Source organism: Phalacrocorax aristotelis, chromosome 3 (genome assembly GCF_949628215.1).
Source record: "Phalacrocorax aristotelis chromosome 3, bGulAri2.1, whole genome shotgun sequence".
Lineage (NCBI taxonomy): Eukaryota > Metazoa > Chordata > Aves > Suliformes > Phalacrocoracidae > Phalacrocorax > Phalacrocorax aristotelis.
Genome location: NC_134278.1, coordinates 1,123,995 through 1,147,203, shown reverse-complemented (window position 1 = coordinate 1,147,203; position 23,209 = coordinate 1,123,995). Strand labels below are relative to the sequence as shown.

The 23,209-nt window shown below is 56.9% G+C and overlaps 1 protein-coding gene across 2 annotated transcripts in view; it reads right to left on the bottom strand.

Moving 5' to 3' along the window:
• The window catches only part of SELENOI (selenoprotein I), a 31,896-nt gene extending 10,207 nt beyond the window's left edge, over positions 1-21,689 (bottom strand). The window contains exons 1-3 of one of the 2 annotated variants that reach the window (XM_075086385.1): positions 21,532-21,689; positions 3,482-3,550; positions 3,056-3,164 (exon numbers count right to left, since the gene is read on the bottom strand). In XM_075086385.1, the coding sequence (XP_074942486.1) occupies positions 3,056-3,164; positions 3,482-3,550; positions 21,532-21,579 (226 nt within the window). In that variant the 5' untranslated portion in view covers positions 21,580-21,689. The remainder of the gene's footprint in view (positions 1-3,055; positions 3,165-3,481; positions 3,551-21,531) is intronic. The other variant, XM_075086386.1, reaches the window with a different exon arrangement.
• Between the last annotated feature and the right edge of the window lie 1,520 nt (positions 21,690-23,209).

The window sequence follows — 23,209 nt, the reverse complement described above, 5'->3', positions numbered from 1 at the left end:
AACTCAAACAGTGACACCGAAACGTTCGCTTTCCAGGACGGGATGGCAGAGCTGCTCCGCAGCAGCACGTGAAACCGGGTCACCGAGGACTTCGCTTCCCAAGACATGCTTGTCCTCTGTCCCCGGCTTCCCAAAGTCCCGGGATCCAAGAACTGGTGCTGGCAGCTAGCAACTGTAGCCCACATGGATGACAAGGAAGCGTGCGCAGGTCAGACTCTCCTCCACCACTTGCTCATAGAGCATCAAGTAGAGCCACTTTGAGATGTGGTAACACCCTGCCTCTGCAGACGTGCGCGAGGATTCCCCTCCCAAGCCTCCAGTCTGCATCCTGCCAATGGAAAGAAGAATTCCCCCTTGGTAACATCTCCCTGTCCTCCAATGTTGTTCTGGCAGACGGCCAGCTTAGCTGCCCGCAACACAGGGAGCCCAAAGGTGTGTTTGAAAAAAAAGCAGGAAGAGGCACGGCTTCTTGACAGTGGCCTCCCAGGAGGACACGCAGAGGCCTCCGAGGGGGAACGATGATTCCCTGAAACGTCACCTCCTGTTTCCTTAGAGCTGTATGATGGTGTCATTCTAGCAGTAAATGGAGGGCATCGCATCTACAGAACCATCCAACAAGGAGGGAACGCACAAGCTTCTGGAGGCCTCGCCAGCAACATGAGAAGTTGTCTTTGCAAGCAGGACGAGAAGAACCAGCCCCAAGCTGCGTCAGGGGAGGTTTAGGTTGGATGTGAGGGAAAATGCCTTCCGGGCCAGAGCGGTCAGGCCCTGGTACAGGCTGCCCAGAGAGGTGGGGGAGTCACCGTCCCTGGGGGGGTTCAACCACTGTGCAGCCGTGGCACCTGGGGCCATGGTTTAGGAGGCCTGGGGGTGTTGGGTTGGCCATTGGCCTTGATGATCCTGGAGGTCTTTTCCAACCTTAATGATTCCATGATTCTGTGTACAAAAGGATCTACCTACCAAAAAAGACAATCCCAAGAAACCAGTATTTTTGCCACTTAACTGTATTTTGATGATTGGCCCAGCTTTAGAAGAACTAGGTGAACTCTTCTGAGCAACCTAACCCAAACCTGGCAGGGGCAAAGGGAGAGAACAGAGAGGAAGCTATTGATAAGTGACTCAGAGTAATCTTTTCCCTGGAACAACCCCGTGAGGAGGAGGACACAACTAAACCTTCAGATTCACAAAGAGATGAACATGGGTAGGACACTGGGAACTACTGACCTCTCAGCCTCACCCTCCCTGTGCTGGGAAGATCATGAACAGATCCTCCTAGAAGCTATGCTAAGGCACACAGAGGACAGGGAGGTGATCTGAGGCAGACAGCACGGCTTCACCAAGGTCAAGTCCTGCCTGAGCAACCTGGTGGCCTTCTATGATGGAGTGACTACATCAGTGGACAAGGGAAGAGCTACAGATGTCATCTGTTGGGACTTCTGTAAGGCTTTGAACACTGACCCCACAGTATCCTTCTCTCTAAATGGGAGATACACAGATTTGATGGGTGAGCTGTTCAGTAGATAAGGAATTGGTTGGGTGGTCACATCCAGAGGGTAGTGCTCAATGGCTCGAGGTCTGGATGGAGACCGGCGATGAGTGGACAAGTGGTGTCCCTCAGAGTCTGTAACTGGGACCAGTGCTGTTTAATATCATCATCAATGACATGGACAGTGGGATCAAGTGTGCCCTCAGCAAGGCTGCAGATGATACCAAGCTGAGTGGATGGGAGGCCATCCAGAGGGACCTGGCCAAGCTGGAGAAGTGGGCCTGGGAGAACCTCCTGAGGTTCAACAGGGCCAAGTGCAGGCTCCTGCACCTGGGTCGGGGCAGCCCCCGGGATCAATCCACGCTGGGGGATGGGGAGCAGCCCTGCCCAGAAGGACTTGGGGGTGCTGGGGGTGAAAAAATGGACACGAGCCGGCAACATGCTCTCACAGCCCAGAAAGCCAACCGTCCCCCGGGCTGCATCCCCAGCACCACGGGCAGCAGGGCGAGGGAGGGGGTGCTGCCCCTCTGCCCCGCTCTGTGAGACCCCCCTGCAGCGCCGCCTCCAGCTCGGGGCTCCTCAGCACGGGACAGACACGGGGCTGTTGGAGCGGGGCCAGAGGGGGCACAGAAATGCTCCGGGGGCTGGAGCCCCTCTGCTGCGAGGCCGGGCTGGGAGAGCTGGGGTTGTGCAGCCGGGGAAGGGGAGGCTGCGGGGAGACCTTATTGCGGCCTCTCAGGGTGGGGACAGACTTTAGCAGGGCCTGCAGCGACAGGACGAGGGGTGATGGGTTTAAACTAAAGGAGGGGAGATTCAGACTAGAGAGAAGGAAGGAATTGTTCACGCTGTGGGCGGTGAAAGCCTGGCCCAGGCTGCCCCGAGAGGTGGTCGATGCCCCATCCCTGGGAACACCCAAGGCCAGGCTGGACGGGGCTCTGAGCAACCTGCTCTGGTTGAAGGTGTCCCTGCTCACGGCAGGGGGTTGGGCTGGGTGGCCTCTAAAGGACCCTGCCAACCCAAACCGTTCCGTGATTCGATGGGTACTGTTAAAAAGTTGAAAGCTATGCACATCCTTGCCGTATGCAGAATGGTGAAACTGAGAAAGAAGATTTTGCCTTTGTTAGTATGAACATGGTGGTGGCATGTTTTTGCAAGAGGGCAATTAGCTGGGATGCAAAGAACAAGGCTCTACTTGCTGAATTCAGGGAATCAGAGTTTCCCACATACCTCTGTTAGATTTTAAAATGAGGGCCCTGGGTTCTTGCCTGCTCTGTAGGCAGAGCCAATTCCCACTCAACATTTCGGCTGTTTCCTCCTCCCTTGTGCCCACGCTGCCAGCCAGGCAGCATCCACCCAGAGCCGGAGGGACGGTGTCATATTTGGACAAGTCCTCATCTGAAGCCCAGCAAGTTCAGCCCCTCAAATCCATCCCTCCCGTGGCACAGCCACCTGCCTCCGGGAAGGCCCAGACTAGGCAGCCTGTCAGTGAGCAGCAGAAGTCATGGCAGAGGAGGTGACAGACTTCACCACTCCAATGCTTCACACCCAAACAGGAACAGGCAGCCTTACCAGAAGCATAAAAGTCAGGGTCGAAGTATGCCATGAGGAAGAAGTTGAAGACAAGCAGCAGGAAGCCAGAAAACGTTATCAAATTTGGGGCCAGCCAGGTAGGGAAGATCTAGGGGAAAGCAGCAAAAGAACACATGAACTCAATAAAACATATAATAAGGACTACGCGCTGCTCCCAGCCGTGGCAGAGACCTGGTTACTATCGTCTGGGTGTTAGACAACACTGCTTAGTCGCATGTGGCATATCACGGGGCAGCAGGAAGCTTTAGCCGCGATGCAGTGAGCTCAGGGCAGGCTGCAAGGCAGCGCCCTTCGTAATTAGTTGCACCACAAACGAAGCAGGGCTTTTCAGCTGAGAGTTTTACAGAGAAGTCTTCGTGGTGACTGGAGTTTTGCCACCCCACTCAGGGCAGGACAAGGTCTCACCTTCACTATGGTGTTCCAGAAGGGATGCATGACGTACAGAGACAGGGGGTTGCTGTCCACGGCACTGTACTGGGAATGACAAGGGAAAAACAGAAAACAATAGTCAGGGCTCCACCAGCACTTGCAAAAAGCCAGAGATCCTGAATATTGAGGTTTCAGCGAGGACGCCCGCTACCCAAGTGTCGGCACTGCAAGAATACTTGGGTCAAGGATGAAGCCTCACCAGGGACGGTGCTAAACAACCCAAAAAGCACCCACCAGCTCCAGCAGCGGATGCATAGAGGCAGCTCTTGGGCGCACATCTCACGCCTGCGCCCGACGCCTCCCCTCCGCAGGGAGCAGCCCCACGGGAAGAGCAGGAAGCACACCCACCGCAACGGTTTTTGGAAGGCGGGAAGAGACTGAAGGACATGCAACCTTCTTTGCAGCCAATGCTCCTGCCAGAGCCCTGCACCCCGACGCCACACCGCGGGCCTGGTGACACTCAAGCCGGAGGGGAAGTGACAGACCCATGACCCCAGGCACCCTCACCGTGGGACCAACCCACTGGGGACAGCTCGGCGTGCTCATGCTTAAGCAACCCTGTGGAGTCCTGCCCCACAAGACGAGCAGGACCTTCTCAGCTCAGCTCCCAGAGGTGCCATGCAGAAGGGCAGGGGGAGACTTCCCCAGCAGCCGTGAGAGCTGGGGCCACTCCTGCTGCCCCACCGGTCTTCAAACTCCTCAGCTCTCACACCCCGGCACCCCTTTTGCCAAAGGCTGCAGGGGGACAGCGACGAGACCCCTTGGTGGGGTCCCCAAAATGGGACTGTTCTCTGATGGACTGGAGACTAACAGGAGCTTCAAGAGACACGTTTCTGTGCTGACAGCTCTGTGTGACCCAGACACAACCAGTGACTGAGCCCAGAGGTCCCGCACAAGAACGAGCACACTTCAGTCGAAGCTGTCGAGATGGCAGGTATCACCACCTTACTCATCTCCTGTCACTTAGGAGGGACTTTCTCCTCCCAGAAAGACACAGATATTTATGAGCAAGGTCTTCAACCCCGCCCCTTGCCCTGCAGATACTCCGAAACACCGCGCACACCGCCACGCATCCACAAGTATCTCCGAATCCGGCACATCCCGTCACAGTGTCAGGTACAGAGGGTTATTTGGCCCTAACGAGAAGTGCAGAGGCATCAGCTTCCCAGTGCAGCCCCACAGGTGACCTCGGCTGGTCTGTGGGCTCCCACCTGAGCTCCCAGCCCCACCACAGGAGGTGGGGACAGAGACTGGGGCCAAAGGAGCAAAGTGATGGCAGCAGCACAGGTGACAGGTTGTTTGGAGGTAGGACCCACGTCATTCTTCCTTATTCTTTCAGGGCAGAGCAGTTTGCAGCAGGTGCCCGCTGACCTGGTGAGGGACCCGCACCTTGCTCCTTGCCTGCGCCCAGCTCAGAGAGCTGGAGCCCGCAGTTCCAAAGGGGGAGGACTGGCGGGTGAGCACCAGGAGGCCCGTGGGTACCCCACACAGGATGGGTCTCAGAGGGCTCCTCCCCATGAACGAGCTGAGATTTCTGCAGGGGCAGCTGCTGCCTCTGGGAAATGGGGAGGAAGAAAAATCTCTTCCCCCTCACCCCACTGCTTTTAGATTACTGGGGGGGGGGATTTAAAAAAAATTTAAAAATCAAAGACCTAGACAAGCCATGGAAGAGTTTCCAGCTAGAAAGTTAAAATTTGACATCATTTGGCTTACAAAAGCACCACGAGCTGTCATCTGCTCTCCAGCTCACAGCTCCTTCCTAGCAAAGATCACCCTGTCTAAAGCCCTCTTCCCAAGTAACGCTTTGATAAGAACCCCAAGAAAAGTTTCATAGGCTACAAAACTCCTCAGCTCACAGGCTCGGTGCTGAGCAGGGCAGCTCCCGGCGCCCACCCTGTGTCCCTGTGGCTGGGACAACACTCCCGCACGTCCCCAGCACCGGTGCCTGCCGCCACCCTGCGGGAGCCTAAACCCAAGCTCACGAGCAGCGTTATGGAAAGCAAAGGCTCACCCCTCCCTACACCACCACGACATAACCTATGCACTCCCCGAGATAAGGGGGGGTTGGTTGGTAAAAGGAAACCAGGAGAGCAGCTCTGGGTCCCCACCCACCCCACGGCCTTGAACTAGCCACCATCTCTGCACCCACGGCTTGTTCCTCCCTCTGTGCTCCTCTCCTCAGCTGGAAGCCCCGTTTCCCTAGAAGCAATCTGCCCACTTCAAAAGCTGGGGAGAAAATGGTGGGAAAAGGCAAAGCAACACCCTACAAGACAGATGCCTGCGTGAGGAAGAGGCACCACATCTCGCCGGGCTCTGAGCACATAGGCTAAGAGCTTACAGCCTTTGCTCCTCACTGGGTGAATCCCACCCTTGGCAAGCATTTCTGTACCCCACCAGCTCTTCCCTGCCCTCCCCGCGACGGATCAGTCCGTCCCACTGCGGGTTAGCCCCAGCCCTTACGTCCCCATGCCAGCAAACCCATAGGAGCTGCAGAGCAAGCAGCAACAAAACCCCGAACTCGATGCCGTACAGAGGCGAGGTTTAAGCCGCAAGGAATTTCCATCCCGGCTTAATGCAATTTCAGGGGACAGGATTCCAAACGCTTTACGAGATAATAGGATTTGAACCACTGGTTAGGGGAGAAGGAGAGCTGGAGACGGGTTAATTCTCATTGTCCCTAAACCAGCCTGGAACAAGAAAACAGATGCAACGCTTGGAGCGAGGCAGGGGAAGCACTCTGGAGTTTCTCTGCTTGTGTTTGTAAGGTACCTCGGGGAAGCTTCCCCAGGCCCCTGTCCCGGGAAGCTTTCCCTTCTCCCCCCCACGTTTGGGGATGGGGGATAATAGTCAATAAGCAGCTTTTCCCCATGGTCACACCTTTCCCACCTTGCTTGCAGAACTCAAAGACCTGGAATGACCCGTATCTCAGGGGACAGCGCAGGTGTTTTGCAGAGGTTTGCTCCTACAACCACCCCAGCTTCAACCGGTCTCCTGGAGGGACACTCCTTTGCCTGCTGAGCAAGGCAGGTAGGTGCTCTGCCAGCTCAGAGGACACCAACAGACCAAAGAGCCCAAGCTGGGGCTGGCTCCAGCACCAGGCTGCTTGCCCAGAACACCAGTGGCCTGCCAGGCACCTTCAGCTACAAACTCAAACCATCCGCGGTACCCAGCCTCCGCGCAACTGCTTTTTGTCATTTGGTTTCCTTCCTACAGCCGTTCCACCTCCTTACCTTTCCATGCTAGCAAAGAAAGGGCTCCCGACCTCTCTGCTCCGCAGGGGGCAGCGAGCCAGCAGCGCTGCTGGGGACGCCGGCTGCAGGCGAAGGCGGGGGGACGGGCAAGGACAGGCAAGGCAGGGACACTCACCACCTCCTCAGGGTGGTCAGAGCTGGAGGCGAAGAAGGCTGCAGAGATGCTTCACTTGCAGCTCGCTCCTCTGGCTGCTCACCCTCCAGCCCACGCCACGGGAAGAGAGCAGGTCACACCACGCTGGTGACGGAGGCAGCGGCCTGTCCGTGGAGGAAGTCCTTCGCCAGGCTCCTCGGTCCCACGTCAGCCCTCCAGGGCCGGTGTTTTTGGAGACTGACATTCAGGATATCTGTCTGAGCCTGCCTGTTCATACACGCCTGTGCCTTGGAGCAAAGCCGAGCAAGGTGCCCGACCGCCCCCGAGAGCGCCGGGCTGAGGCGTGGGACTCCTACTCCCCCAAAGCTCGTCTCGCACTCAGCTGCTGAGGTTGCTCTGATGAAACACTCTCGAGGCTACAAATGCAGAGGTGTTTTAGCTCACCACGCACAGCACCGGCTCCGTCATTCACCCACCTCATCCTCACTGCAAATTAGCATCACCTTTTCCATTTTGGATCTCTACGCATTGCTCCAGTGACTCATGCATGTGACTATTACCCTTCTCAAAGTCATTTTTCTACCGTGGCCGATGACTACCGCCAGCTAGGGCTCTTGATTTCTCCCTCATTTTCAGGGAGAGAAGGTACAACAAAAAGCACGAGTGCACGGAAGGAATTTTGTACAGCCCAGAGCCTCCTCAAAGCAGACAGGCATTTGCAACAGGCCCTGCTCTAAAACAGCATCGTGCATCCGCTTCTCCTTAAATTGTGGGAAGGAGGCAGCCCAGCCCAGACAGCCCCCTCGGGATTTGGTTTTAAACTCCTTGAGGAAAGAGCAGAGCCAGCTTTGCAACCCCAATCTCATCGCTCACACCATACAGCGGCAGCCTCTCCTGCGCCCTGTCCGTGCCAGGAGGGCCACGGGATCGCTCAGCCCCCCGCTTGCTCCATCCAGCCACCCCACAGGGTGCCACAGGGCACCCCAACAGCCGGCAGACGGTCCCGGCTGCCACGGAGCCATCGCGGGTGCTGCGGTGAGCTGACTGCGTTGTTATGGGATTTAAAGACGCAAATGGCTCATACAGCTTAAAAACAACATTAATCATGCAACCAGGGCATTTCTGGAAGATCCAATTACGTGTCCAAGGAGGAAAAAAATACAGATTTATAACCCAGATTCTACTAATAGCCTTCCTGTCCAGAAAAACAATGCCACTTTTAAGTAGTCTGGTTACCAGGAGCCAGCCGCAGACCAAACGCTGTCGCACGGGTGCCCTGGGCACACCGGTGTCAGACACCCGAACGGATCCAGGGTGGGCCGGGGGAGGACAGCGCTGGTGACACAGGTCCCAGCGCTGGGGACAGCGAGCAAAGATGGATTTGTACACCCCGTTTTACTCGCAGGCGCTCCACCAAGGCCCAGGGCAGCCCGCGCTGCCGGCCACGAGCCCACATATCGCTGCTTGCACCAGGAGCAGAGCAGAGGGAGCCTCGGCAGAGCGGCTCCAGCAAGTCCATAAGGCCATTTCCTATAAATCTCCTTAAGTACAAAGAGGGCACAAGGCTAAGAACCTTCCCCCCTCGGGCTCAAGATAAGCCAGAAGGCAGCAAACTCAACAATCCCCGGCGAACGTAACTGAGCAGAGCCGTGCCAGGGCAAACAAGTCACATTTGCGCTATGCCCACGGTCATCTGATGCACGAGAAGTCACGTCGTGCTTTAATGGTATTATTAACTCGAGTCCTGTTTATCTTTTCTAAGGTCATTTCTCAGCTGGCATAAGAATGGAGCATGTTGGCAGTGGTAACCTCACAATCACCCCATGGGTTTGGCTCCCACCACGAGCAGCTCAGCAGGCAGAACGCCCCGCCTGCCTGCGCCGCGGCAGGGAGGGACTGCCCGAGGTGCTGCCGGACGCTGCCCGCAGCGCGAGCTTCAACGCCAGCATCACCTCCCTCCTCCTGCCTGCTTTCACCATGCAGGTTTTAGACATCTAGCAATTAAATGCGTCCAAACACAGCACAGAATCACAGAACCGCATCTAGCCTGATCTCGAGTGTTTCCAGGGGTGGGACATCGACCTCTAGGATCATCAAGTCCAACTGCCAACCCAACACCACCATGTCTCCAAAACCATGCCCTAAAGTGCCACGTCTACAGGTCTTTTAAATAATCCCAGGGATGGTGACTCCCCCACCCCTCTGGGCAGCCTGTGCCATTGAGTATGTGGGTTGAGGTCCCACGTAAAACCCAGAAAGGCCCTGGTGGCTTTTTAGCAGCTGGGCAATCACAGAATCGTAGAATTGTTTAGGCTGGAAAGGACCTTTAGAGGCCACCCAGCCCAACCCCCTGCCGTGAGCAGGGACACCTTCAACCAGAGCAGGTTGCTCAGAGCCCCGTCCAGCCTGGCCTTGAGTGTTCCCAGGGATGGGGCATCGACCACCTCTCGGGGCAGCCTGGGCCAGGCTTTCACCACCCTCAGCGTGAACAATTCCTTCCTCCTCTCTAGTCTGAATCTCCCCTCCTTTAGTTTAAACCCATCACCCCTTGTCCTGTCGCTGCAGGCCCTGCTAAAACGTCTGTCCCCACCTTTCTTTTCAGCCCCTTCAAGCCCTGAGAGGCCGCAATAAGGTCTCCCCGCAGCCTCCCCTTCTCCGGCTGCACAACCCCAGCTCTCCCAGCCCGGCCTCGCAGCAGAGGGGCTCCAGCCCTCGGAGCATTTTGGTAGCATGCAGGGGTCCCAGCAAGGTCAGAGCCCCTTTTCTCCAAGAGGAACTACTGCACCGAGCAGAAGTCTCCTTCCTGCTCCCCAAGCCCCACAGGGTGTGCAAATTCATTTAGAAAACGAGATTTCTCCCCTCCCGATACCCTCTCATATTCAGACCCTCAGCTCTCGCCAGCACCAGCCAGGAGATTGTCCCAGCCTTCTGCAAACGTGGATGTGGGACCGCGCCTCCAGTGAAGCCGCCCCACAGCTCAGGGGCAGAAGAGGTATTCAGGAGCACCGGCGCGGAGGCTGGGGAGCGTGCGGCATCGGCCCTGCTCCGGCAGGAGGAATCGGCTGCAGGAAAAGCAATGCTTAGGGGGGACAACAGCTCTATCTCAGAGCAGAGGTACTGCAGAGGGATAAAATGAGCACGCTTGGATGCAAGGCATCAGCAAGCAGCCCCGGCAGAGCTGATACACAGCACATCTCCACCCAGCCTAGCCCAGCCCCGGCCCCTCCACGGGCCAGCCTCGCTCTGCAGCACGAAGGGACCTGCCTGTGGTCACCCAACAGCTCACCTTACAAAAATCAACCCGATAGGGAGCCCACGCTCGAGTCAATCCTTGCCTACCTGAGCTCCAGCCAGCTTGTCCACAGGGCCACAGCTCTGTAGCAGGGTCACTATGTGGTGGGATGGAGCGGCCAGGCAGCCCCACCACCCTACCGCCAAGTCCCAACCCCATCCCACCACTGTGCCTGGGGGGGGAAATCGTATCCCCATGGACACGTAACATGGAGCAACACTTGATGTTGATGGCAGGCTTTGGCAAACAGCCTGCAAATTTCCACCGCATCCAGGAACTCTCTGTTTTAGGATCATTAAATATCCATGAATATGGGTCACCCCCGCTTCTGCTACAGTTCGAGGTGATCGGCTGCAGAAAGGATGCACACATGGTGAGTGTAGGAGCGGGAAAGACGAACCTTCAGGGGCCTGAGGCAGGGATGCAGCTAGAGGAAGATCAGCCAGCGACAAGCCTTTGGGGTGGGAATCGAGGGATCAGAGCAGCAACTCTGGGGAGGTAAAATGGGGGAAGGAAGAAAAGGCAGAAGCAAAAATGCACAAACAGGAAACCTGTTATGATAATGTTGCAACAGCCAACAGACCTTCCTACTGCTGCCAGAGCTGGTTTGGACTTTGAAAAAGAGGGCTGAGGTACCTGAGAGGGGGATCAGGCTAGTTTTGCAAGCCCACCCCTGGTGCCAAGGAGAACGGAAGGGGCCAGGGCAACCCCGGCAAGGGGGCAGGCAGCGGCCGCTCGCCATCCCAAAGTGCTCTTCCACACCCACCCCATGCCCTCCCGAGGGCATTCAGTCCCACAAACCACCCCAAAACGTGTTTCCTGCTGGACCAGCGAGGTGTGTCTGCTGCTCCCGGTGCCTGTGAGCCACCGGGGAGCAGTAGACACACGCGAGACCGCAGCCCCAGCCTCCTCTCCAGAGGACAGCAAGGCCATGGCAGAACTGGGCCGAATCCAGCACAGAGCTGGGTTTGATGCCAACCCACCAACCAGGAGAATAAACGAGTCAGTGCAAGAAAAGAGAATTAGTTACAATCCCTAGAAAAAGAAATCAAGTTGAACTTTTAAGTATACCTATCAAAGGAAAACACAAGCCCACGCACAATCAGGAGATGATTACAGATGAAGCAAGGCGGTGCGGGGAAGACGACTCACAAAAGCTCTATTAAAACTTGAAGGTGAGGGCAGAAATAAAACTTTTTTTCTCTTCCGCCAAAGCACGTAACGCTCTGCCTCTCTACATCCCTCGTCCCGCCTCTCTGCAAAGAGAAAATTCACAATTAACAGAAAAAAGCCGTGTTACTTCATTAGCCCTGACATCCTTTGTGCAAGACGTGAAGCACAAGTCAGGTCGGCTACAGAAGCCCTAATAATGCAGCCATTTTCTGAGCCAGCTACAGGAAGCGATACTTTCATTTCCACAATGCATTCAGGTTCTCTTCCAAACATTCCCAACAGCCAAATACTTGTCGCTAATTAGCAGAGAGTGACTTTTATGATTGAGTTCATTGTTGGCGAGATTCAACACGCACCAATAAACACCACAGTAGACTCTCACTGCAATTAAAGAGACCCAAGACAGACTGACAAGCAGCCTACGCTATTTTTAAGTGACTGCTTTGCATGTCTTACAACATTGGGCAAGGACTCAAGGCAAGAGCTGCGACCCAGCTCTCCTCCCCAAGCCACCCACCAGCCTTGTCTCTCCAACAGGGCTACGGAAGCTCCTCCAGCACGTGGGAAGAGGTCGAACAGCCAAATACACCAGCCAAGCATGCTCATCAGTGTCGCCCACCTCAACTACTCCTTCCTTCCCGCATCCCTGTGGCCATTAATTTCAGGACCAGCTCAGTGCTGACACCAACAGCAATGGGGGAGCCCAGCAGAGCCGGCGCGCTCAGCCAGCTCCCTATAGAGGGTGCGGGAGATGTACAGAACCATCACAGCAGCCTGCAAGCGGGACAGCAAAGGAGGAAGGTGCATGCAAAGATCTATCAGATATCCAAAGCAAAAAATGTAAATAGACCTTTTCTTTTTAAAGGAAATCTGAAGACCAAAAGGCTGCTGAGGAGCAGCTCTGCTTCCTGCTCCTCCATTGCACTCACAACCACGAGAAAAGCACCTGGTTTTAGCAAACCTGGTCCCCAACCACCAGCTGGGGACAGCAATCTTCGTTTCAGGCAGGGCAAAGGATGCAGAGGGATGTGAGCAGCAGTCAATTTTTCACCTGCACAGCAAGAGCAGAGCTGTGAGGGCTCCCGCTGCGGGACAGGACAAGGAAAGCACTACCTGCACCCATCGCACACACAAGCTGCCAAATTCACGCCTTTAAGGGTAGGGACTGTAGTAAAAACCCCAGACAAACAGCAGCGTGGAGGCAAAGACAGCTTCCCTCCTCAGAAGGAAGGGGCAGAGAGGTGCTTTGCAGCAGCATGAGCATCAACCAAACCACCCAGAGAAGAACAGCCCTGGCCCGACAGTCGTGCTGATGCCTCTGATGCAGCCAATACAGTCGAGCTGCGTGTCCCCAGGCAAGTCATCTTCTCACATAAAAACCCACAGGGGTTTGAAGTGCCTCCCAGGAAACCCTGCCAGGCCCACTGTGGACTGAAGTAGCAGTAGGTCCCTGACCACAAAGAGCTTCATCACTGCCCGTGTGGCTAAAAACGGAGAGTTTGGGAATCCCCCACCAAAATATGGTTCGATATCTTCGCTACCCTGTAATGCAAAGGCCATGGCTCAAACCAGACCTGTAGCAGCAGCAAACAGCACCCCGAGCTGCCGGCAGCAATTTCACAACTGTTGAAGATGAAGAGATGCAAACACACACAGAACTAAGTCCCGGTAGTGGAATTAGCTCATCACTCATCAAAACCTTATGACACACATCATAAGTGTCTCTAGAAAGCAAGATAAATCCCTTACCCTCATCCCACTGCTTAGCACAGAGCAAAAGCTCAGCCAAGGCTTGTGAGCCCAGTCATTTCCAGTTAACCTATAAACGCTGCTACTGCCTCCTGCAACCACAGGAGCTGGGCGGTTTTCAGACCACGAGAGCTGCAAGAGACACACTAAGCTGGGCAGAGGTTCAAAACCCTGAACTGAACTGCAGAATGGTAGAAGAAAGAACACTAACTTTTACAGCTGCTCATCTTAAAAGCCATGAAGGCTGGGAGGACTTCTGGACTTCTTTATGGCATCCTCTGCCACGTAGCTCAGCCGAGCGGCTCCTTGGGAAGCTGTGCGCTGTTTAAAGGCAGAGGCACACACACTGCTCAGAGCAATTAAAAGAGCCCTTGGGGAAGGAGTGAAGTGATTCAAGAACAGGGCTCAAAGGCTTCCCCACCACACCCTTCCTGCTACAGACCCTGCGGGAGAAGGCAGGCTGTTTCCTGGGGGTGAGGGAGACTGGCCTTTTAATCACTGTGGCCTCAAGCCTCACACTCACATCACTAGCATCAAAAAGCTTTCCTTTCTGCTGCTCTCACTACCAGTTTTGTTGTTCCACTGGTCTGAGCTGCCCCGGCACACAGTGGTGTCTCTGCATGGCAGAGCAAACCCTGTAGGGATCTCTTTAGGGCTTGTATTTCCAGAGCAGCCTAGAAAAGCCTGCCAGGGACAGCTTCCAGCTACCTGATTCCCGCAGCGCAGCGTCTGTGGCCCTGCTCTCCATGGCACTTGGAAGTCTGAACGCAAGAGGATTTCTTGAGGCTGGTTGAGGGGAAGAGCACCCTCTTCTTCAGGGCAGGGAGGGCACCACGTGGGACCAGCAGTCCCACTTCATGCTGTTTGCTTAAGGAGCCTATAGAAACTGTTGAATCAACAGCCAAAGCACGATACATACACAACTCGTGGATCTGCAGTGTCTGGTGGGTCTGCTGCTGGTGCTGCCTCGGGCTGGTGACAGCCCAGGAGATCGGGGGTCCCCACCTGGAAGGAGGGTGCAGAAAAGGGGGAAGAGCATCCAGGAGGAGAGTACTTCCATGATAAAAAGAAATCCTTTAAGCTAGATGCCCCCACCTCTCTGGGCAGCCTGTGCCAGGGCCTGACCCCTCTGGCAGGGAAGGCATTTTCCCTCACACCCAACCTAAACCTGCCCTGACGCAGCCTGGGGCCGGTTCCTCTCGTCCTGTCACTGGTGACTTGGGAGCAGAGACCGACCCCCCCCTCACTCCAGCCCCTCTCAGGCAGCTGCAGAGAGCGAGAAGGGCTCCCCTCAGCCCCCCCTTCTCCAGGCTAAACCCCCCCAGCCCCCCCAGCCGCCCCCCAGCACACTTGTGCTCCAGACCCTGCCCCAGCCCCGCTGCCCTTCTCTGGACACGCTCCAGCCCCTCAAGGCCCTTCTTGTCCCAAGGGGCCCAAACCTGAGCCCAGCATTCGAGGTGGGGCCTCCCCAGGGCCGAGCACAGGGGCCCCATCCCTGCCCGGCCCCTGCTGGCCACACCAGTGCTGACACAAGCCACTTTTCCTGTAAGAAAATCCTATCATAGCTAGAATGGTTGAAATGAGGGAAACATCTTCTAGCACAGGGTCTGTCCAGCATGCTACGTATGGATCAGAGGCCCATTTGATGCATTTGCTGCAGCAAAGCACAGGTCACTGCAGAGAGAAGGTGGGATAAGCAGCAAGCCTGGACATGTTTTCTCAGTCCTTGAGCACTGCTGGCTGCTCCCAGCCCTCAGCCCAGCAGGCATGCGGCAGCAGAGACCGAGAGGACTTCATTTTGCTGCCCACGCAGATGAGACAAAGAGCCTCTTCACAAGAGCCACCGGCGAGCGGGCTGCAGCTGGCCTCCCCCGTGCCGCTGCTGGTTGCGTGCTCCCCACGGGCTGCACCGCCAGCTCCTGCTCTGAAGCAAGGACACAGAACTGGAAGGATTTTAAGGTGCGGTAGTTTTGCTGCAAAAGGCGCTTCCCACGCCCCAATTCACTTTCCTCTTGCTGAGCTCATACGTGCTCCGAAAGCCTCCGGGTGAGACACCAGCCTGTCCCACCTTTGGACCCAAACAGGACACATGTCATTGCCTTCCCTCTCGCGTTCCTCCCACATCACACGTACAGAGCAGCACTCCCACGTCCTCCTTCGCTGGCGTTTCCCCCAAACTCCTGAAGATAACACATACCCTTAAGGAAGGCCCAAGGTCCAGGTGGCATCACAACCAAGGCTTGTGCCTGCAGTTCCACCCAGCTCACAAGGTCAGGAAAGCACACAAGCAGAGACCACTTACACGCATGGCCAGAGCCTTACAACACTCGTCGCTCAAGTACTTTCCCTGCTCCTATGTGAGCTGGATGAAAGAGCCACACAGCGACCACACACCTGGCTGTAAGACATGCCCCAGGAATAGTCACCAGCAACTCCATCCCACCAGAAGTCACCAGTGCAGGACCCCACAGCATAGGGCTGAATCAAGCAGAATCGCAAGCAGCTCAGACAACACCAGGCCAAGAAAGGCTACTGGAAACGCAGGGCACATAACTGGAACACAAAAAGATAGTGGCAAATCATTGAAGCAGTCTGCAACTAACAGGACACGTGAAACTCCAGCACACTGCCCTCACTTGCAGTCAGTCTCACTTCCCGCAGCTGCTCTTGGCTCCGTGGCAGCGGCGAGCGCAGCCTCCCAACCCACTGAAACGAGCCACAGGAGTCACGATGCCGCAGAAAGCGACGTGCAGCTCATCGAGACACACAAGCAGAAGGGACGCGAGCGCTGTATGCAGCACACGAAGCCATCCTTCCCCTCTCTGCTGTGCTGACAAGGCTCCAGCTCGCACGCTGCATCCAGCTCCGGGCGCCACGCTTGGGAAAGGCAGAGACAACTTGCACAAGGGAGAGTTGTTTGGGTTGCTCTGTGAAAACAAGACTCGGAGGCAGTCTGGAGGGAAGAAAGGGGTAGGTCTTTCTCCCAGAGAAAGCAAAGTACGAGCAGACACCTCTGTGAATGTTCCAGACTGTCCCGTTTTCTCCCCCCGCCCATAACTTTATAGAAGGAGGTTGCCCAGAAGCCTGCTAGAAAGCAATTTGCAGACAGGTTTTTAAGAAGCAGATCATGACCTCTGGCATCCAACTGCAAGGTTTACACTCTGAAACAGCAGTGCCTGGCTGCATCTTTCTTGGCAGACAACATTCAATACTTAACAGTACCAGAGCATCTGGTTTTGGCAGAGGACATTCAATACTCAACAATAGCAGAGCATCTCATTTCCTTTTCTTCAGAAAGCCGACACATGCATCCTGCTTTACAGCCTCAAAACAAGAGCTTTATTTTTGATATCAAGACCTCCGCCCTGCCAGAAGCATCAATCATCTGCACTAGGCCAACAAGCCGGAGGAGACATACATAGGATTTGTCCAGCTCTCTGACCGCTGCGTACAGCATCTCCTTGGGGGAAGCCCTGGCACGCTGCTGCCAGGCAGGGCTGCAACATGTTAGCTACAAAGGATGCATCTGTTCCAGCAAAGAAAGCCTTCTTTCCCGTTTTAGGTTAGCTTAACTTAAATTGTCTCCAAAGGTACACATGCTGCACCCAAACCCCACAGTCTCCTACTGAAAAAGTGTTAGAGGTACAAGTAAAAACTCTCTGATAACTGTGCTGCACAGCTTCCTCAGGCTCTTTGGTGTCCCTTCAAGAGCCGATAAAGGACGGTTCCCTCTACCCCCCCAACCACCCGTGGCTCTGAGCCAGCCTGTGACAGAAGGAGCCTACACCTACCTTCCCCCCAGCCAGGAAAAATGTGCACGCTGCAAAGCTAAAGCCATCTGGACTTCTGACTCGCCGCTTCCCATATGCGCTCCTGGCAGCAACGGGAGGAGTAAACCAGCCAGGGCTGGAGAAAGATGTGGATCATCTTGCACGAAGCTCTTCTGCTCCTGCTGTATCGGCTCCAGGGACACTAGCTCCTCGCCAAGAGCACGGACATGTTCCTTCCCTTGGACACATGTTGCCTCCTCCGCATCCCCCCAAATCCGCTTGCTCTTTTCCAAATGTATCGCGTGCAGGCTGGAAAGCTCCTGCTTAAAAGCTGAGGCAGAGTCAAAGGCTGCAGAGCCGTTTGCAGCAGGAACTGGTGGAGCGCAGAGGGTTTGGTTCTGACCACGCGTCCCCTTTTTGGCCAGTCCTACCTAAAAGCAATCACTCGTCCGAGCTGCTTTCCAGCCACACTGGCTTTGGGTTCATATTCAAGTGACACAACATGAGCCACCTTCTCAGGTGACGTGCTGTGCTGCTGCCACGCTCCAACCTCTTCCGATATGTCCCCCCACTTTGGGGACGAGGCAGGGAAAGCAGCTCAGCAACAGCTACGTTACTCCTCCGCTATTTTGCATTGCCATCCATACACATCCCACACTGCTGCTTCCTTGCTCTGCCCGTTTGGGGTGACAGCTTACGCTGTCGCCTTTTTCTGGGCAAGAACAGTTAGCCGTACCCAGATCAACCAGCTTTTCATCAACAGAGCGGCGCTGGATCCAGAGTCACACCTTCCAGGCAAAGAAAGGGGAGAGCAGGACAAGCCTCAATGCCTGAAGCAAGGCTGGAATACGTGACCCAGTATCAGGTTTGTGCCTGCATCAGCCGCTTTCTCAGGGCTAAAATAGCAAAGGAAAAAAAAAGCTCCCCAAGCAAACAAGACATGGAGGAAGGGAGCACTGCAGAGAGACCAACCTGGGCCTCGTTAGCTCCTATGGTAACCCAGCCTGTCAGCGCTGATTGCTCTTCTCAATCCAGTTTCTTGCAATCTCCAGCAAAGCACTTTCACCTGCAGGTACTCAAACTGACAGTGTTGCACAGCCCCGACGAGCCCACGAAGCTGAGGATCAGCGCAGGGTAGAAACGATGCTCTTTGAGCAAGACGTGTGAACCTGCCCACTATTTATCAAAGCCCCTATTGACTCAGTAAAACCACAATCACTTGAGCAAGGCTACTTCTGTCAGTAAGACCGCACACCTCCCCCTAGGGCATACGCAGCTTTATTGGCTTCTGCCTGTTGGTTCAGCTGTGCCAGGCTGGGAGTGATACCTCCACTGGAGACCGGCTTACACATTTCAGCCCTCTGCCAGCCGAAACCAAGGCCAGAAAACACAACGCTAGCGTGTAACTGGTGGCAGTAAGCAGCCAGTGCTGCCCATGCTGAGCTTTATATGCTAGGCGGGGCTTTTCTCCTCGCCCCAGTCTGCATTCAGGGTCCTGTTCACAGACTTAACTGCAGCGGTGTTTCCATCAGAGGCGTCTCCAGAAAGACCACGACCTGGGAGCAGGTCTTTGGTGCCTGCTACACAAATGAGAAGGTTGCTGCAGTAGCCTGGACCCTCCCAAGTTCAACTGGCAGCACCACCTGTAGAGGGTGGAGACCCCTTCATCACCACTGAGGTGCTGGGAGGGAAGGTGGCAACACCACAAATCCCTCCAGGCACTACTGGAAACAGGCTGAACGCACAACGGTCTCCCTCTTCAAGCAAAAGCGCTGTCTTCGCAGGAGCAAAATGAGCCGCTTTGGGAGGCCTGGCTCAAAGCTGAGTGAGTTTTGCTTCCCTTTATCCAGCATCCACACAAACCCACTATCCTGCTCTCCCTGTCTGAACACAGTTAAAGTTTACTGATGAATCCCCATACAACCCACCTTTGACAGGACACCTCACACAACCTGTCACATTGACCAAACCCGCCCTACCGAGTCGATTTATCTCCAGCTCATCAGCTCTGAGCATGCAAAAGGAGCCCACGAGCCAGCCCTGACCGCTCCACGAGGAGACCAGACCCACGCAGCCAGCCTCACCCAGCTAGACAGGACAGCACGTCACCTGCTTCGCTCCCCAAGCGCATCGCCGAACACCGGCTTGGAAGGGACCTCAGGGATGACCCGGCACAGCCTTTCTTGGCAAAAGCACGGGCTAGACAAGATGGCCCAGCACCCTGTCCAGCCGAATCTTAAAAGTGGCCAACGTTGGGGAATCCACCACTTCCCTGAGGAGATTATTCCAACGGCAGATTGTTCTCCTTGCAAAAAAATTTTCCACCTGTGTCCAACCAGAATCTCCCCAGGAGCAACTCAGACCCATTACACCTTGTCTTCTCCATGTGACCCCTTGTGAAAAGGGGGTCTCTTCTCTGTAGCCACCCTTTAAATACTGGTACATGGTGATAAGGTCTCCCCTAAGCCTTCTTTTCTCAAGGCTAAACAAACCCATTCTCTCAGCCTTTCCTCATACGGCAGCTTCCCCGTCCTTTGATCATATCTGTGGCCCTTCTCTGGACCCCCTCCCACCTGTCCACATCTTTTTTTGTGGAGCAGGGTCCAAACCAGACCTGTCCTAACTGTCCTGCATGCTTAAATGACACCCCGTGAGCCACCCTGCAAGGACAATTGCAACATGGTCCGATGCGATGGAGCCTAAAACAAGAGCAAAGCAAAGGAGAAAGTGACATAAACCCTTTTAGCCTCTCTGCTGGGGTGAGAGAAGAAAAAATACGGCAACCACCTTCCCCTCCTGATAAACACACAATCCAGTGTTTCCCTGCGTTAAGGATGCCACATGCTTTGGCCCAAAATCACCCCCTAGAGATTTAAACTGCCACAGCGGAGCCTGTTAGCACTTACAGCGGCTTCCTTCAAAGGTTTCCAGCACTTTGAACGAGACACAGACTGCCACGCTCGCACAGGGAGATGCGGACGATCTCTGCCATGTTTCTGTGGGTGTGACTGTGCGGGGAGCAGCCACAGGGCAGGAGCAACATGGTCCTGAGCTAAACGTGGGGGAGTCCCTGGGTTGGCCGTGCTCCCACCGCCATGCAGACCCCCACACACCCAGAGCTCCTTTTCATGAGTAGGGCAACCACAGCACAACCTGCCGGGGCGCCCACCTCGCTGCATGCAGTGACGTGCCACAGCCGCCCCTCCTGGCCACGTCGCTGCCAGCCTGGGAAGGGGTTGAGGGGGGGACAGGGAAGACGCCACGGTGCCGCTCCCGATCACACCCAGGCAGTGCCCAGCAACGCCCCCCGCTCCCAGGGATGGCCTGGAGTGGGGCATGCACATCCAGTGTGATCCCAGTTCAAGAAGGACAGGGAACTGCTGGACCAAGGCCAGGGGAGAGCTGCCAAGGTGATCAGGGGCTGGAGCATCTCCCTTGTGAGGAAAGGCTGAGAGACCTGGGCTTGTTCAGCCTGGAGAAGAGAAGGCTGAGGGGGGATCTCATCAGTGCCTATAAATATCTGAAGGGTGGGTGTCAGGAGGATGGGGCCGGGCTCTTTTCAGTGGTGCCCAACGCCAGGCCAAGGGGCCACGGGCACAAGCTGGAACACGGGAAGTTCCACCTGAACATGAGGACAAACCCCTTCCCTGTGCGGGTGCCAGAGCAGGGGCACAGGCTGCCCAGAGAGGCTGTGGGGTCCCTTCCCTGGAGACATTCACCCCCCGCCTGGACGCGGCCCTGTGCCCCTGCTCTGGGGGTGCCTGCTCCAGCAGGGGGTGGGACGGGGTGAGCTCCAGGGGTCCCTTCCAACCCCCACCGGTCTGGGATTCTGCAATCACACCCCACTCAGTAACGTTGTCTGGTGCACACGAAGATGCATCCCCACCCCAGGAGCACGGCTGAAGAGCACAGCTGCCATCACGCTGCCACCGCCCCACGCTCCGCCGTCCCCACGGCACGCAGCCTGTCCTGCCCCGGGTGGGGGGAAACAACGACAAACAGCCAGGGGGTGCCCCACGGACCACGTGCCCCCGCAGCATCGCACACGGCGTCCTCGGCCCCGCTGGGAAGTGGACTGGGGGCAGCCAGTGTTCAGGTGGAGACACCTCGGCTCGCTGTGGGGCACGCGACGGTCCCCACGTCCCCTCCAGAGAGGAGGGGGTGTCCCAAGCCTCCCACGGTCACGCCTCCACCACGGTGGTCCTCACAGCGCCCAGCGCCCCCCACCGTGAAATACTTCGGGGTGGGGGGAGAAAGAAAACGGTTTATTAGCCTGCATCGCACTGGCCCCGCTGCGCTGCCCACGGCAAGTCCCACCCGGGGAAACAAGCGTGGGGTGGGAGCCCTGCACGGAGCCGAGCGCCCACCGCACCGCACCGCACCCCACCCCACGATGGGGCACGGGTCGGGGCGAGGGAGGACACTTCATACCCGGCACTCTGACCTTCCACGGCCCCGGGCCCCACGGCGGCTGCCCCCGCCCCACAGGGCCAGGACCTACGGCAGCCCTCCCCCCACCCCCAACGGCACAGGGCCCCACCGCAAACCCCCCGCCCCACCCAATTCCATACGGCGTCCCCCGAGACCTCCCACTCACGGCACGGCGGCCCCACTCGGGACGGCGGCCCCCTCCCGGCGCCAGGCCCCGGACGCCCCCTCTTCGACCCCCGCATCCCGCCGGTCGGTGCTACTGGTACCTTGTACTTGCCGAAGCCGGCCAGCTGCTCGGCGGTCACGTACTCCATGGCGGCCGCACCGACCGGTAACCGGTACCGATCCCGCCGCTCCGCGCCCCGTCAGGCCCCCGCCGGCCACCGTAGCCCGCCTCCCGCCGCCGCATCGGCCCACCGGGCGTGGCCGCGACGTCACGGCGCCCCGCCCAGCGCGCCGCCCGGCCCGGCGTGGGACCGGAAGGGCGCCGCCTGCAGGGCGGGAGGGCGCCGCGCCCCAAGGGGAGCCCGCTTTGCCTCTGGCGGGCACCGCCCCTAAAAAATGACTGTTACGGGGGAAAATGAACGTGTCCCCCCCACTCCTCTTGAGTGTGCACAGTGAATTAAATCACACTGTAGCTTTAAATTTAAGCGAAGAAGATACAGACCAATGGAGGAAGAGGATGCTCAGTCATGTCAATGATTGTCCGTTATATAGGCGCCATGTGTTAACTGTCGCTATCAATGTCAAAATGACCTCCAGCGAGGGCGCACACTAGCAGGAATTGTCCCCTATGCACCCGGCGCTGTAACAAAAGACCACCTGCTTCCTAAAACTCCAAAACTGAGTCCAGACAGTCATTTTAACCGGCTCTTACGGAATCAGGACGAGTCCTGCGGAGCTGGGAGGAGCTGTTGGTGCTCCCGAGGGCGGCAAGGCCCTGCAGAGGGGTCTGGACACACCGCAGAGCTGGGCAATCACCAGCCCTATGGAGTTTAACAAGGGCAAGTGCCGAGTTTTGCCCCTGGGGCAGGACAGCCCCGGCTGTACAGACACCTGGGGAACGAGGGGCTGAGGAGCAGCTCCCCAGGGAGGGACCAGGGGGCTCTGGCCGACGGCAGGTTGAACACGAGCCCCCAGCGTGCCCTGGCAGCCCAGAGGGCAACCGTGCCCTGGGGGGCACCGAGCCCTGCATCGCAGCCGGGCGAGGGGGGGGTTGTTGGAGAGCTGGGCCCAGGGGAACCTCAGGGAGTTCAACAAGAGCCAGTGCAAGGTCCTGCCCCTGGGGAGGAACAGCCCCCCGCACCAGCACAGGCTGGGGGGGACCTGCTGGAGAGCGGCTCTGCTGAGAAGGCCCTGGGGGTGCTGGGGGGCAGCGGGGTGACCCTGAGCCAGCACCGGGCCCTTGGGGCCAAGGGGGCCAGCAGTGTCCTGGGGTGCATGGAAAGGAGCGTGGCCGGCAGGGCGAGGGAGGTTCTCCTCCCCCTCTGCTCTGCCCCAGTGAGGCCACACCTGCGGGGCTGCGGCCAGTTCTGGGCCCCCAGTGCAAGAAGGGCAGGGAACTGCTGGAGCAAGGCCAGGGGAGAGCTGCCAAGGGGATCAGGGGCTGGAGCATCTCCCTCGTGAGGAAAGGCTGAGAGACCTGGGCTTGTTCAGCCTGGAGAAGAGAAGGCTGAGGGGGGATCTCATCAATACCTATAAATATCTGAAGGGTGGGTGTCAGGAGGATGGGGCCGGGCTCTTTTCAGTGGTGCCCAACGCCAGGCCAAGGGGCCACGGGCACAAGCTGGAACACGGGAAGTTCCCCCTGAACATGAGGACAAACCCCTTCCCTGTGCGGGTGCCAGAGCAGGGGCACAGGCTGCCCAGAGAGGCTGTGGGGTCCCTTCCCTGGGGACATTCACCCCCCGCCTGGACGCGGCCCTGTGCCCCTGCTCTGGGTGT